The following is a 16,328-nucleotide window of genomic DNA, read 5'->3' as shown; positions in this document are numbered from 1 at the left end:
AAAAAAGAAATACACTGGAAATGATTGGCAACAAAGGAGAGGAAATCAAAAAGGTCTGCATTAGGTTCAGAAAGAAACTAGGAAAAGGAAAATATAATCCATAAAATGAATTCATTGTGAAATATAAACAGGAATAATAAAATACTATACACATATAAACAACCAGCGAAAAAATGGAACAGGGTTAGAGCTGTAAAGGGATGTATATGATTCCTAAACAATGAACTTCATGGATAATAATAGCAAAATAGCAAGAATGTCAGACATCACATCAGAAGAAATGATCAAAAAGGATATGAAATCATGTATGAATAGAAACAGAAAGTACAAAACAAAAACAAACACAAAGTGGGCAAAATCTATGGCTGAGGTAAATTATATCATTGTATTTGTGTATCTTTAAAAAATATAGAAGAGATAACAGAGTATTTATTAATCTATTAAAATCAAATAGAAAAGTGCCAGAGGATTGATCAAAAGCAAAGTGATTCGTAGATATAAAAATGAAATGGAAAATGTTTAGGAAGCGATAGACAAATTAACTTCACAATGAGGATAGGAAAGACAATAAAATCATTCATCAAAGATTAATTGGAAGCATCCTGAAACTGAAAATATGGGTCAGCATGGAAGTATGAAAGCAACTTTACTAACAAGGCCTGGCAAGGTGAGTGAGTTATATGGTGGGCTAGAGGTAGCTCTGCGTATCCCAGACAGGATGTGTGAGATGTGAGGCAATCAGATGATCCATGCACAGGAACGTCTCAAGAACGACTGAGTGCATTAAGCCACAAAATGACTTCACACCAGATGCTGATTATCAGTTCCAGGCTCTGAATGGTGTGGAATATGGAGAGATATTCAGGAAAATTGTGAGCAGTTGACTGAGGCCTCTTTTATGGACAAATAGGGTATATCTTCAGTCTATGTGTTGTGCATTATGTCAATATAAAAACACAGAAATGAAGAGCAGGAGTATATCCTCAGCCCTGCTTTGCCATTCTACATGATCATGGCTGATCATCTAACTAACTATCCTGTTCCCAGTTTCTTCCCATACCCTTTGATCCCCTTCCAAAGAATTGTACTAACACCTTCTTGAAAATATTCAATAGTTTAGCCTCAACTGCTTTCTGTGGCAGCGAGACTCACCAGTCTCTCGGTGAAGAAACTATTCATCTCACCCCTAAATGGCCTGCTCTTTATTCATAGACTGTCACTCTGGTTCTGCACTCCCCAATCATTGGGAACTTCCTGCCTTTACCCTGGCTAGTCCAGTTAGAATTGCATATTGGCTGTGATCAGTCGAGGCAGTGGACATGTTGCTGCTGTGTCAATCTCATACTTCCACCAATAAAAGCAAAATGCTACAGAGGCTGAAGATCTGAAACAAACACCGAGAATGCTGGAGAAATTCAGTAGGGCTGGCAGCACCTGCGCAGAGAGGAAAAGAATTTTAAGTCTGGTATGACTCTTCATCAGGATTATTTTTAAAGGGTTGACGAGCAGTTACTTGATAGATGTGGGTATTGAACTCAAGGTGCTTAGATGGCAGCCTCTTTGAGAACAGAGCAGACACTTCAGCCAGTCACAAGAACAGAGGGAGCCTTGTGCTGATGTCAGTGGCACGGTCATATTGGATCACTCTATGCTGGGTCGGCACGGTGGCTCAGTGGTTAGCACTGCTGCTTCACAGCGGCAGAGACCGGGGTTCGATTTCCACCTTCAGTGACTGTCTGTGTGGAGTTTGCACATTCTCCCCGTGTCCGCGTGGGTTTCCTCCAGGTGCTCTGGTTTCCTCCCACAATCCAAAAATGTGCAGGTTAGGTGAATTGGCAATGCTAAATTGCCCCTAGTATTAGGTACGTTAGTTAGGGGTAAATGGGTCTTGGTGGGTTGCTCTTTGGAGGATTAGTGTGGACTTGTTGGGCCGAAGGGCCTGTTTCCACTCTGTAGGTAATCTAATCAGTCACTCAGAAGCCACATCTGCATAGCCCTTATTAAACTGGGCCTCCATGAGGTACTGTGAACCATCAGCAGCAGGAGAATTGTGATCCAATACAATATGCAAATTCATGGCCTGGCATATTCAATTATCAAGCCAAGGGTTGAATGAAGAGTGCAGCAGGATATGCCAACATTGGTTGCAGGCATACCTAAAAATGAAGTGCCAACACGGTGATGATACAAAACAAAATTATTTGCAGGCCAAATATTGTTGGCATCAAGTTATAGACAAACCTAAGTGATTCCACAGACAACGGATTAGGTCCAAATTCTCATGTCCTGCCATATCCAGTCATAGATGTTAGTTATTGGAGCAGGTTGCTCCACAAATTTCCCATCCTCAATACTGAAGGAGCCCAGTACTCCAGTGCAAGAGTCAAGGCTCAACCATTGTTTGCAATATTCAGCCAGAGTGCTGACTGGATGATCTACAGCACCCTCTTTCAGAGGACCCTAGCATCACAAATGCCAGTCTTCAGACACTCCAATTAATTCCACATGATTTCATGAAATGCTTGGAGACTGGAATCTGCAAAAGCTATGGTCTCTGACAATTTTCTGGCAATAGCATTCAAGCCATATGCTCCAGATCTTGCCACTGTCCTGACCAAGCTGTACCAGTGCAGTTCCAACTCTGGTATCTGCCGACAATGTTGAAATTGCTCAGGTATGTCCCGTACACAAAAAGCATGAGAAATCCAACTTGCCACTTACTGATTCATTCATCTTCTATCAATTATGAGTAAAATGATGCAAGGTGACATCAAGTAGACATGTTGAGCAATAACCTACTCACTAATGTTCAGTGGGGCTTCCACTGGGGATACTCAGCTCCTGACCTCATTACAACCTTAGCTTAAAACTGGACAAAAGAGTTGTATTCCAGAGATGAGGTGAGAGTAGTTGCCACCACTTGCTGGAAGAATGCAGTTTTCAATAGCCCTCCAGAAGCTTAACACCAGTCAGACAAAACATATCACTTGATTGGCACCGTATTGATAACCATTCACTTCTTACACCAGTGATGCATAGTAGTGTCAATAGGTACCATCTACATGGAGCCCTACAGAAATTCAGCAAGGCTCCTGAGACAGAACCTTCCAAACCAGGACTATTACCATCTAGATGGACAAAGGCAACATACACATGGGAGATCCAGGATCTGCAAGTTCCCTTGCAAGCCACTCATCAAATTTACTTGGAAAGATATCATTGTTTATTCAGTGTCACTTGGTCAATGTCCTGGAAGCTCCTCTCTAAATGGCATTTTAGGTCAATCTAGACCAAATGAGCCACAGCAGTTCAAGAAGACAGCTCACGGCCATCTTTTCAAAGGCATCTAGAGATGAGGAATGAATGATAGCTTCGGCAGACATTAGCATCAAATGACTGAGTTTTAAAACAAAACAAGAGGTCACCTAATTGTCCTGGAAGTAAGTATGAAACAAAAATGCATTAAATTCGAAATGTGATTTGATAAAGACTTTCAAGATATCAATCAAAGCTGACATGGCAGATAAATGAACCATTTTCATTGAATGGGGAGACTAATGCTGGGGGATATAACAAAGGTTACAGCCAAATTAAATCTGTGCATAAAGTGACACCATCACATTGAAACCTATTTTTTTTATATATATATGAAAATTGCACTTTTACAGAGTAATGAACTTGAAAACTTACCTGTGACAATCTCTTCACCTTCTTTATTAAAGTGGAGGACCAAACCTACACAACCGACCATGACTGCAATACACAGAATAGTCTTAACTCTCATTTTGAAGCATAAGATGAACGCTAGTCCTGCAGAGAAAAACAAAATTTCACATCCTACTAATATTTGAAATGCATAATGTGATGAGATAAGCAGATTGAGAGCAATCCAAGGAGCAAGTAGAGCAAGTCTGGGATTGCAACTCCAATGATGTTCTCCTATGATGATTAATAAAGTTATTGGCATGTCACAATTGAGAATAGAAAAGGCTCAAGCCTCAGTTAAGATCTGTTAGAAATGTCAGATTCGATATACTTTCAACTGAAAGAACTATCGATACTGTACATCAGAAACGAAAACAGAAGTTGCTGGAAAAATACTGCAGGTCTGGCACCATTTGTAAAGAAAAATCAGAGTTAACATTTTGGGTCTGGTGACTGGATCTGAAATGTCAATTCTGATTTCTCTTCAAAGATAATGACATACCTGCTGAGTTTTTCCAGCAACTTCTGTTTTTGAATACTTTAAACTGACTGTTTATTTTCAAGACAGAATGGAATTTGGTGTTTGGACGATAACTCTTTTCAATTTCTGCCTGGATGTGAAGCTCATGTGATCCATTTTACATAGAGCTGGACTTTAGAAGGGGAAATATCTGCAGAAAAGCCACAGAGGTGTCTTTATGACATTTCAAATACATCACAAAATCCCAAAGGAAAACATAGGCAGTCAACACGTAAGGGGTGTGGGTGGATAATACAAATATAATAAGCCATGCAAGAAAGCACAGGAAAACTGTTTTCTCTGTTGGTCAGCTTGAAGAACACACATAGAATCTCATCCACAGATTTAAGGGGCTGGTAAATCTGCCTAGCTGAATTGGAGAGGAATTCCCAGTGTTTGTACAAATCAGAACAAGCAATAGTGAGCTGAGAATAATTCTGGAATGTGTCCTGAATAATGACCTGGTCTCTTAAGCTACAGTGTCATATACAACCATAAAATGAGGGTTGTTTAATGGATTAAAAATCAATAAGCAATGCATTATTTGTTGTATATGGTTAATTAAAATATAAAATGTTAAGCTGATGTTACTGTTAGCTTGGTTGTTACAGTAAAAGTCTTAAATATGGAAATCTTGTCATTTAATTCCTTTAAGTTGGTCACTGGGAATTCAAAAATCTTTTTTTTTAAAGTTATCAGTCTCTAAGGGGATTATACCATATTCCAAGTTGAAATGATTACTTCCAAACTTTACTATAGAAAGGTGAACAGACTTCCATTAAAATTATTAAAATTGATTTGGGCGGTAATAAAGCAGAATGCAGAGAACAGTTTCCTTGTTTTTCCCACATTGTGGTGCTTTTGAGATTTTTGATCTTCTTGCCATCTGATTAGGATATTTGGTATTCAGCCAGCAGCTCTTGAAGGTGGGATATGTGCTGAGATAGGGTCAGAAAACTCATCTCAATGCAGTTATTGCTGCACAATAACAGTTTGTAACCTGGGTGGGCTTTCCATGCCAACGAACTCTCGATCTTTTAGTGATGTGGTAGCGGTGATGGTGGGGGCACGGCAGGTGCAGGAGGTGGGACCCATGGAGACCCATGAAATTTAGCCCAGTGCTTGGAATTTTCCCCTCCCTAGTTTGGCGTGAACAATGATGAGGAAGGTGGGAAATACCAGAATTAAACAAAGTCCTGTCCTCTATTAAGAAAAGATGACCTGATTTTGAATCAAGTTGTAAGTGAGCACTGAGCCATTATTGACTGATTGTCTTATTTCGATGCATTTGCATCACATTAAAGTCCCATTTCATCTTATTTATATACCAATTCCAATTTTCCTCTCCTTCCTCGAGAAACTATATTATAAGTTCCCAACAGGTCACCTGATGGCTGCACCTAACTGCATGCTTGTCCTTGCAATCATCTGATTGCTTCTTCATAACAACATACCTGCACTCTCCATGGCTAGCAGCTTTCTCCACACTTTATCTACGCAAAACCAAATTGGCAAACCGTCAGATTCACCCCATCATCATATTTGCACTCAGACCACTTTGCACATTATGTCAGCCTTTCACCATTTCACTTTGGAACTCAGGACCACTTAGTCGTACACTCTACTGCCAGATCACTTTGTAGAGATGGATCACGTGCATCTGTTAAAATGCATTTTATGGACCGTAGCTTGTTTTCTAAACACTCTATCCTTTGCCATTACAGTCATAGAGTCACAGAGACATACATCAGGGAAACAAACCTTTCAGTCCATGCTGACCAGATATCCTAAATAAATCTAGCCCCATTTGCCAGCACTTGGCCAATATCCCTGTAAACCCTTCCTATTCATATACCCATCCAAATGCCTTTTAAATGTTGCAATTGTACCAGCCTCCACCACTTCACCTGGCAGCTCATTCCATACACGCACCACCCTCTGTGTGAAGAGGTTGTCCCTTAGGTCCCTTTTAAATCTTTACCCTCTCACCTTAAACCTGTGCTCTTTAGTTTTGTACTTTCCCACCCTGTTGAAAATACCTTGCCTATTTACCCTATCCATGCCCCTCATGATTTTATAAACCTCTGTAAGGTCACCCTCAGCCTGTGATGTTCCAGGGAAAATAGCTCCAGGATAATCAGCCTCTCTTTATAGCTCAAACCCTCTACCCCTGGCAAATTCTTGTAAATCTTTCCTAAACCCTTTCTCATTCCCCAACATCCTTCCGACAGTAGGAAGACCAGAATTGCATGCAATATTCCTATAGTGCCCTGTACAGCTGCAACATGACCTCCCAACTCCTATACTCAATGCACTGACCAATAAAGGTAAGCATACCAAATACCTTCTTTTCTATCTTATCTACTTGGGAGCTATGAACCTGCACTCCAAGGTTTCTTTGTTCACCAACTCTCCCCAGGAGCTCACTTTTAAGTGCATAAAGTGTTACCATTAAGGTGTCCCCAACCAAGCATGCAGACCAACTGGCAGAAGTATTCATTGACATTTTCAACCTCTCCCTTCTGCAAGGCAAAGTCCCCACCTGCTTCAAGAAGACCACCATCATCCTTTTACATGAGAAACCACATACAATGTGCCTTAATGACTCCCACCCAGTGGCTCTGATCTCAATAATCATGAAGTGCTTCGAGAGGCTGGTCATGGCCCACATCAACTCTGGTCTCCCAGCCTGCCACAATCCCCTGATGTAACAGGTACAGAGTAGATACCATATCCCTAGCCCTGTACTCATCCCTGGAACACCTAGACAACAAGGATACCTATCTTAGACTGCTCCTCATCAACTACAGCTCTGCCTTCAACACCATTATCCCCTCCAGGCTGATCTAAAAACTCCATGACATTGGGTTCAGCTCCGCCCAAAGGATCCTCCGCTTTCTGACCCACAGACTGCAATCAGTGAATATAGGTGATTACACCTCCTCCATGATAACACTCATAACTGGACCCCCCCCCCCACCGACCATGGATGCATCCTCAGCCCCCTACTGTACTCCCTGTACACCCACAATGTGTTGCCAAATTCCAAACAGATGCCATCTATAAATTTGCTAACGACACCACCATACGGGGACAGATATCTAACAATAATGAGTCAAAATACAGAAAAGAGATGGAGGGCTTGGTGATATGGTGCAATGAGAAAAACCTCTCTTCAATGTCAGAAAAACTAAAGAACTGATCATTGACTTCAGGAAGAGAGGAGAGAGCAAGCTCCCATCTACATCAATGGAACTGAGATTGAGAGGGTGGAGAGTGTCAAGTTCCTAGGAATGATGAAAACTGCCAATCTGTCCTGGACTTCCCTCGTAGATCTGATGGTCAAAAAGGCACAACAAGCCTCTTCTTCCTCAAACAGGTCAGGAAATTTGGCATGGCCATAATGACCCTCACCAACATCTGCAGAAAGCATACTGTCTGGGTATATAATGGACTGGTATGGCAACTGCTCTGCCCAGGACCATAAAAAAAACTACAGAAGGTGGTGTGCCAAATGGTGAGACAAACTTCCATCCATGGACTCCATTTACACAGCTCATCGTGCAGAAAGGCTGCCAACATCATCAAAGACTCATTGCACCCGGTAATGCTCTCCTACAACTACCTCCATCAGGCAGAAAATACAGAAGTTTGAACACACGCATTAGTGGGTTCAGGAACAGCTTCTACCCAGTCGTTTTTAGACTGAATGAACTCTCCAGAGCCCCAAATAATGCTGATCTCACCTCGGCCACGTCCCACGCAATGTAACCTTTATGCTTCTGTTCAAGTCTTTTCACAACCTCTGATCTGTATATCCTTGCTTACTCCGATCTGCCTGTACTGCTCATAAATGAAGCTTTTCACTGTACTTTGGTACACGTGACAATCAATCAATCAATAAGTCCTGCCCTGATTCACCTTTCTAAAATGCAGCACCTCACATTTATGTGAATTAAACTCCATCTGCCCTTCCTCAGCCCATGGCCCATGTGATCAAGATCTAGTTGTACTCTGACGTAACCTTCTTCATTATCCACTGCACCACCAATTTTGGTGTCATCTGCAAACTGACTAACCATACCCCTTATGTTCACATCAAAATCATTAAATAGTGGCACCACGTTTGCCAACCTCCAGTTTTCTAGCATATTGCCTGTGTCTATTGATGATCCAAATACCTCAGCAAGTGGCCCAGCAATCACTTCCCTAGTTTCCCATAGAGTTCCAGGGTATACTTGATGAGGTATGGGGATTTATGCATTTTAAGATGTCACTTTAGGACACATCTTTTGCTTAGTATACTCTCACAGATTCCAGTACTGACCTACAGACTGTGAGTCTCTGTGTGGCTCACATTACCTTCTGATCATATATGCTCTTTTGTGTGCCATTACAGGCTGCCAGCTCAATGATTAACTCCTTCTTAGTATAGAGGAAGAGGCAGGTTGCCCCTCACAATGAGAAACACTATACAGTCAGTGGCATTGAAATGATGCCATGCGACCTGTCAACATCACACCAGCAGTATGTGCCTGCAGTTTACCCAAGAAGCACATTGCATCTGTTTCAAGCAAATGGCCATTGTTGAAAGGCAAAGGAAACAGTCCTTCATGGGCTTACAAGCACTGACAGTCACTCAAGGGATTGCCACCTCAGTAAGCCAAGGAACATGTTCAATTCTAGTCCAGGGGTTGGCTAGAGTCAGTTAGGGACAGTATTCTATCAGAATCCAAACAACCTTGTCCTCCCTCACAGCTGGAGATTGGTCAGTCTTGCAGGTCAAGTGTAACCTGTCCAAGGATGAAGGGGAGTTAGTTGGTTCACTGAGGAGACATCAATCCAAAGGTTGGCTTGTGCACTGTCCTGTCAAGTCAGTCTGGATGTGCACCATGGTCAGTCATGGGAGTTTGGTCAGAAATGGCCAGGTGGGTCACCTGGGACCAATCTATGGAATCCTGAAGAAAACAGGTCAACCAAATTTGAAGAAGGGTCACTGGACCCAAAGCATTAATTCTGCTTTCTGTAAATGCTGCTAGGGCTGCTGAGCTTTCACAGCAATTTTTGTTTTTGTTGTTGTCAATCAAGCCAAGGAGTTGGCTTCACCATAGCTGTTCACTGAGAGAATGTTGACAGTAACAGTACAGGGATTGGGAGATGCAGAAAGGTTTGGTGGGGGCTCTAGATGGTGAGGTGACTGTTCTCTTGGCCAGTGTATTTCTGAGCTCCACATGGGGTGATACAGGGCCAACAAGGATATGGGAATTCACCACGTCTAGGGCTCTTGGGCTAAAGTGGGGACATAAATGATTGTACAAAGGGATATAGGGTGAGGTGTGCAAGTTAATTGAGGTCAAAGGGACAGTAATGTAGAAGGCAGGATGAAGGATGGGGAAATTTCAAACCACTTATGGTTGCACCTGCAAGTCACTCACATCAGAACAAAATTGAAACCTTGTCATGTCAGATTGAAGATGAACTACACAACAATTACACAAAATGAAAAATGGATGAGATAATTTATTTCTTTTTTTCTATGAAGGCAGAGTAAAACCACTGGATTGGAGAGGCTGTGCTAGGGACAATTACAATAACCTTGCCTCCACTGCTTCAAAAATGTCATCATCTGGCATTGATTTGCATTTCTTCAGCAGGTTATGCATTATCAAAGAACGCACATTATGTTATAACCATTAGCAATCATGAACATTATATTATGTACACAAATTGCTTCTGTCATATCAACTAAGCAACTGCAATGAGAAAAGAGCACATAGAAGCAAAACCTGAAGTTTCCATTTCACAAATTTGTTCCATAGTTATAACTAGATAAAAGATTGCACTCCGAACTGTAAGTATGGTCTTTGATGTCAGAAAGAATCATTTCTCTGAGTGTGTGAAAAATGAAAGTCATCATAGTTCTCGCATTACAGAGAAATGACTGATGGTATGTATAACCTGAAGGTTACCATGCCTCAAATAAGGGATAGGGATGTTTGTGGAAACCTCAGCTGGTACAGAAATTAAACTTAAGCTGATATATAGTGTAAACCAGTCTTCCAACCAACTGAGTTAAGATGACAGTCAAGGTGGCTATAGTAGTATGATTAAAAATGATATCTTCAAACTAAATCATTAAGGATTAATTGTTAAGGATTATTTGGACATGACAGTGAGCAATTAAATAAAGTGGAAAATGCATGGAAAATGGGATGAATGCAAAAGCAGCTTGCTTTGACTGAGGAATGACCACACAATAATACACTGTTGTGAGAATTGCCCTGCTTGGCCATCACAGGGAGCCACCTGGAGGTGATTTTCTGTTCAGTGGAAAGTACTGACAAGACGACAAATGATGATGCAGCATCTCATCATAGAATCTCTACACTGTGGAAATAGGCCCTTCAGCCTAACAAATCCACATGGACTCCCTGCAGAGTAACCTAGTCAGAACCATTCCCCTCCCTTATTATCCTACATTTACCCCTGACTACTGCGCCTAATCTATACTTCCCCAAACACTATGGGCAATTTAATATGGCCAATTCACCGAACCTGAACATCTTTGGACTGTGGGAGGAAACTCATGCAGAGATGGGGAGAATGTACAAACACCACACAGACAGTGGCCCGATGCTGGAATCGAACCCAGGTCCCTGGCATTGTGAGGCAGCAGTGCGAACCATTGAGCTGCCATGTCACCCCACAGTGTTAATGGTATTACTTTTGAGGACTTTGCTCTACTCAGGGGATTCAATTTGGACTGGGATTACGACTGGAGCCAGGAACCTTGAATTCTCCAGACAAGATGTCATAAAACATTTTATTCTGTGGAATCTCCATGGTATCACTCTCCAAAGGAATTGTCCAGGAAACTAAAATTTCCTCTGGGCAAATCCCCTATGCCAAGGAAAGGCTGCCAGCATTCTCAAAGATCCATCCCACCCTGGCAATGTTTTTCTACAATCTCTACCGGGGGAGAAGGTACAGAAGCCTGAACACATGCACCAGCCGGTTTCGAAACAGTTTCTACCCTTCATCCTGCCAGACATGATTCCTTCCATCTCCCCAGCTGTCTAATTCCCCCAACTCCACCCACTCCCTACCGCCCCACCGCCCCAATCTACCCAAACATTGCTTTGTGTTCTTAGTTGCTTTGCCACTCTCCCAAACACTTTACCCACTTGGCACCCAACTCTGAACCACTTGGCTTCTTACCCACCTGTCCCACTGCCATTTGGCCCCTTACTCCCAAAACCTGACCCACTATCTAGCTGGATACTTCTTAACCACTTAGCTGGCACCTTACACCTGTACCATCCTGACACCATCACCTCAAATTACCATATGTACTTATTGTTTGACAGTAGCTGCCAAAGTGGCTGCCTGTGATTCTGGATCTTGAAATATCAGTATACAGCAGTCGACTGTTGTGAGAAAGAGGGCACGGTTTGCCCTCCTTCAACATTTTGCAATGAAACCTAACTATCTGAATAGTTATACATTTCTGCATTTCTGAAAGTGATCGGAATCCCCTCTCAGAAATATGGAGCTCTTTCCTTTTGTAAAACAAAAAACTGGTGGAGAGGCAATCTGCTTGAGATCCTACTCCTTGGAATATAGGCACCCTTTGTCAATAGTATAGACCAATAGGGAATCGGAAAAAACCCAAAGAAAACACCTTATCAGCTCCTGTTGGTCAGATTGGTGCTTTCAAACTGTGTTTCTCTGATTTGATTTTTCTTTTTCTAACTTAATATCTTTATCTTGTTTCCTTCATTGGTATCTCCCTGGTTGTGAAGTTAGGGTTTAAAAGGGCTTCAGTTTAAGTTAGATAAATAAGTTATAAGTTACGTACAACTGAGTGATTCCTCTTTCCTTTTTGTCATTGGTTAAAGATAATTTGTTCATAATCAGTTATAAAATAATCCATTATTTTCCTGTTAAGTAGGTAAACCCAGGGTGCATAAAATTCACTAAAGATTCTTAGGCAGCACCTTTCAAACCCATGAGCATGACAACACATGGACTGTAGCTATTCAAGAAAGCAGCTCACTATCACCTTCTCAAGGGTGTGAGGGATGGACAATAATTGCTGCCACACCCTGTGAGCAAATTAAAAAAAAATGAAATTAGATGAAAATTTAGGTCTTTTGATGGCTGTACATAAATTTATTATTCACTCAAATATCCTACAGTGCAGGAAAAGGCCATTCTGCCCACTGAGATTTCACTGATCCTCTGAAGAGCATCCCACCAAGACCCAAGCAGTACCCTGTAATCCAAAATTTGCCATGGCTAATCCATCTAGCCTACACATTTTTGGACTGTTGGGGGAAACCGGAGCACGCAACAGAAACTCATGCATACATGGAGAGAGTGTGCAAACTGCATGCACACTCACCCAAGGCTGGAGTTGATCCCAAGTCCCTGGTGCTGTGAGGCAGCTGTGATAACCACAATGCCACTGTGCTGCACTTTGTTGAAATTTATTTGTATTCTATTCCTATTCCTTTAACAGGTAAAGACCAATTAAAGTATTAGATACAAAATTTTACTCGGATATATTGCCATATTTTGCAATTTAAATTCAATTATTGACTTTTACATTTTTTTCAAACAAAATCCCACTACATTTCTATTTCAAACATTTCTTGCCCAATCCGTACTCTAACAATGACGAAAAAATCTTTGTAGCGCTAATGACTCATTGTTAAAAGAGTGGAAGAGTGCTGAGTTTGCCATTATTTCTATTCAAGGCATCAAACAATTTGTGGGCATGTGAATTGCCAAAAGTAACCAGTAAATTATAAATTTGCACATACAATAATTCTCCCCTTTTCCCCATAATTTTCATAACATTACTGTATTTGTGATTCAATTGACAATTCAACCATTTTTGCCTTGAAAGAGATCAATCATAACCAGGGAATATCATTTTGAAAGGCAGTAAATTGTTGTTTGTGGTGGAATGATGCTGATAATGATAGAGTGGGCTTGAAAGGCTGAATGTCCATCTCCATGTTCTATTTTCTTTTCTCTGTTAATGATTCCTAAAACGTAGTTTTTTGTATAATTTTCTATTCTAGTTGTTTTCTTTTACGCTCTCACAATTTGGCCTTTGACATTTGGTATGAGTGCAGTATCAAGGAGCACTAGCAAAACTAGAAAGAATGGATATGGAGGCAAATGCTCCTCTGGTTGGAGTCATGCCTGGCACGTAGGAAGATGGTTGTGTTTGTTGGTGGTTAGTCACCTCTGCTCCAGGACATCTGTACAGGGACTCTTCAGGGTAGTGCCCTAAGACCAACCATCGTCAGCTGCCTCATCAATGATCTTGCATCCATCTTGACATCTGAAGTGCAGATATCAGCCATGATTGCACAATGCTCAGCAACACTTGCAACTTCTCAGATACTGAAGCAACCCCTGTTCAAATATAACAAAACCTGGACAATATCCAGGCTTGGGCTGACACTTGGCAAGTAACATTTGCACCACACAGAGCCAGGAAATAACCTGAATAAGAGACAACCTAACCACAGCTCCTTGACATTCAATGGTGCTGGCATTACTGAGTTCCCCCACTATCAACATTGACCAGAAACTCAACTGACTTGCCATATGACTACAAGAGCAGGTCAAAGTCTAGGAATACTGCAGTGAGTAACTCACTTCATAACTCACCAAAACCCATCCACCAGCTACAAAGCACAGGTCAGGAGTGAGATGAAATACTTCCCACTTGTCTGGTTGGGTGCAGCTCCACAACACTCAAGAAGCTTGATGCCATCCAGAACAAAGCAGTCGATTAACTGTCCCAATACCCACAAACATCTATTCCCTTTACCACCGATAGTCAGTAACCACAGAGACTACGATCTACAAGATGCACCGCAGAAATTTATCAAAGATCTTAGGACCTTCCAAACACACAACTATTTCCATCCAGAACAATAAGGGGAGCAGCTACATGAGAACACCACTATCTACAAGTTCAGCTTCAAGCCATTCACCACCCTGACATGGAGATATAATGTTGCTGATCCACTGGGTCAAAACCCTGAAATTCTCTCTCTAAGTGTATTGTGAATTAACCTACAGCACATGAACAGCAACGATTCAAGAAGGCAGCTCGCTACCACTTTCTCAAGGGTAACTAGGGATGGACCATAATACTGGCCAGCCAGCGATACCCAACTCATGTAAGTGAACTAAAAAAAATCCTTCTTCTCTTTCCTTTCTCATCTTATTGTTCTTCATTACAATGGAAGGTGGTGATATAGTGGTACTAACAGTGGATAAGTAATCCAAAGCATCAGGTTGACATTTTGGGGACTTGGTTTTAAACCCCACCATGACAGATAGAGAAAATTTAGTAAAAACTGAAAATTCAGGAACAAGAAGAAAGCTAGTTCAATGGCCACCATGTAAATACTATTTGTCCTAAAAGATGGTTATGCTGGACTAGGGGAAAGTGGAGATCAGAATCCAGAGTGTGGTGCTGGAAAAGCACAGCAGGTCAGGCAGCATCCGAGGAGCAGGAGAATGAACAATCCGGGCATAAGCCCTTTAGATGCTGCCTGACCTGCTGTGCTTTTCCAGCACCACACTCTTGACTCATGCTGGACTCTAAACATTAACTCTATTTCTTTCTTCATAGATGCTGCCTGCCGAGACTCTCCAGCATTTTCTATTTTTGTTTCAGATTTCCAGCATCCTCAGTATTTTGCTTTTATTATGCAACCACTGTTGATTGTCATTAAAGCTTATCTGGTTCACTGAGGACTTTTGGGGAAATAAATCTGCTGTGCTTACCTGACATGACCTACAAAAGATTCCAGGTCCACAACAGTATAGTTGACTCTTAACTCCCCTTGGGCAATTAGGTATGAGCAATAAATGCTCCTCTTCCCATGAACAAATGTTTTTAAAAATTGACGCTAATTCATCCTATTTTCTTCCATATTGCTCATCTCTTTCTTTTTAAATCATGAAATCTTAGTGATATATAGATCCACTATTCAACAAGTTCCCACATGCCCTGTTGCAAGTTTATTCGCTTGCGCGTATAGCAGCTGACAATGTCAAGAATTTCTGAGCAAATGTTTGACAGAAGCGTCTAATTAATATGACCTGCTTTGATATGACTTTTATTATTTTGTTGCAGCATACTTGTTGCTCACGTTTTGCACAGTACAACTGAAACCCATCAGTTAAAATAAGCACTGCAGCAGCTGATGTCCATTCACCATTACTTTTGTGAAAAGCAAAGAACACTTATGCCGAAAGCTCCTAAGAAATGAATCATTACACTCACAAGTGAGTAATGGGACAAGGTAGCATAGAGCAATAAATTAGTGTACCAAGGACATATTGACTGATTTTCTTTTCACCACATCAGTAGTTCAAGAAATCGTTAACAAAAGGCAGATGTTTACACTTAATGGTGTTTAATTACATTTGAAAATAGATGAAATGATTGCCTTCACAGTTCAATATGCTCCATTACAGTCTTAACAGGTAATTCGAAGTTATTCATTGCTCGAAAATATTGAAACAACTAATAATATTAAATATCAAAAGCAGGAGTTTAACATCAAAAATGTTGGATTAGATAAGATATCTAGAATTAAAGAATGTTGAATTATGAGTAGTTGGACTTAGCTGCAAACAATATCCACATAAAAGTTAAATAAAAGCTATCAAGCTCATATATTAATATTGTCAAACATTTGAAGCATTAGAACCTATCAGAATACAACTTCGGTTCCAAAATAATACGAACCAGATTGCAAGCCAATGTTCCAGTTTTAAGACTTCGATTTCCTTGACTCTCAGTGAAGCTGTGGATCTCTCTCAAATTTAAGATTGATATTCTCCAAGCCAGCTTTTCGTCTTGCCTGAATATGCTCCCGATTTAAACATTCTTCATGCTCTGTTACTCAAGGTTTTCAGAAAGTATTGTTGAGGTGTTGTGAGTGTGCATAGAAATCATTCAAACCAAAGTCGGAGTCAGACTGCTTATTGCTATTGACGTCAAGAAAGGGAAGCATTGTTAAAGTCAACCAGCTTAAATCATAATAATGGTCAGAAGTTTTCT

General features: G+C 41.0%; 1 protein-coding gene across 1 annotated transcript in view; it reads right to left on the bottom strand.

Annotated features, from left to right (window-relative positions):
- The window catches only part of tpo (thyroid peroxidase), a 97,603-nt gene extending 81,494 nt beyond the window's left edge, over positions 1–16,109 (bottom strand). Inside the window, exons 1-2 of the mRNA XM_072549119.1 lie at positions 16,014–16,109; positions 3,691–3,810 (exon numbers count right to left, since the gene is read on the bottom strand). Coding sequence (XP_072405220.1) covers positions 3,691–3,784 — 94 coding nt within the window. The 5' untranslated portion in view covers positions 3,785–3,810; positions 16,014–16,109. The remainder of the gene's footprint in view (positions 1–3,690; positions 3,811–16,013) is intronic.
- Between the last annotated feature and the right edge of the window lie 219 nt (positions 16,110–16,328).

This window comes from Chiloscyllium punctatum, chromosome 3 (assembly GCF_047496795.1).
Source record: "Chiloscyllium punctatum isolate Juve2018m chromosome 3, sChiPun1.3, whole genome shotgun sequence".
In the NCBI taxonomy this organism is placed as follows: Eukaryota; Metazoa; Chordata; class Chondrichthyes; order Orectolobiformes; family Hemiscylliidae; genus Chiloscyllium; species Chiloscyllium punctatum.
Note: the sequence above shows the minus strand (reverse complement) of the source record. Positions and strands in the feature narration are given on the sequence as shown.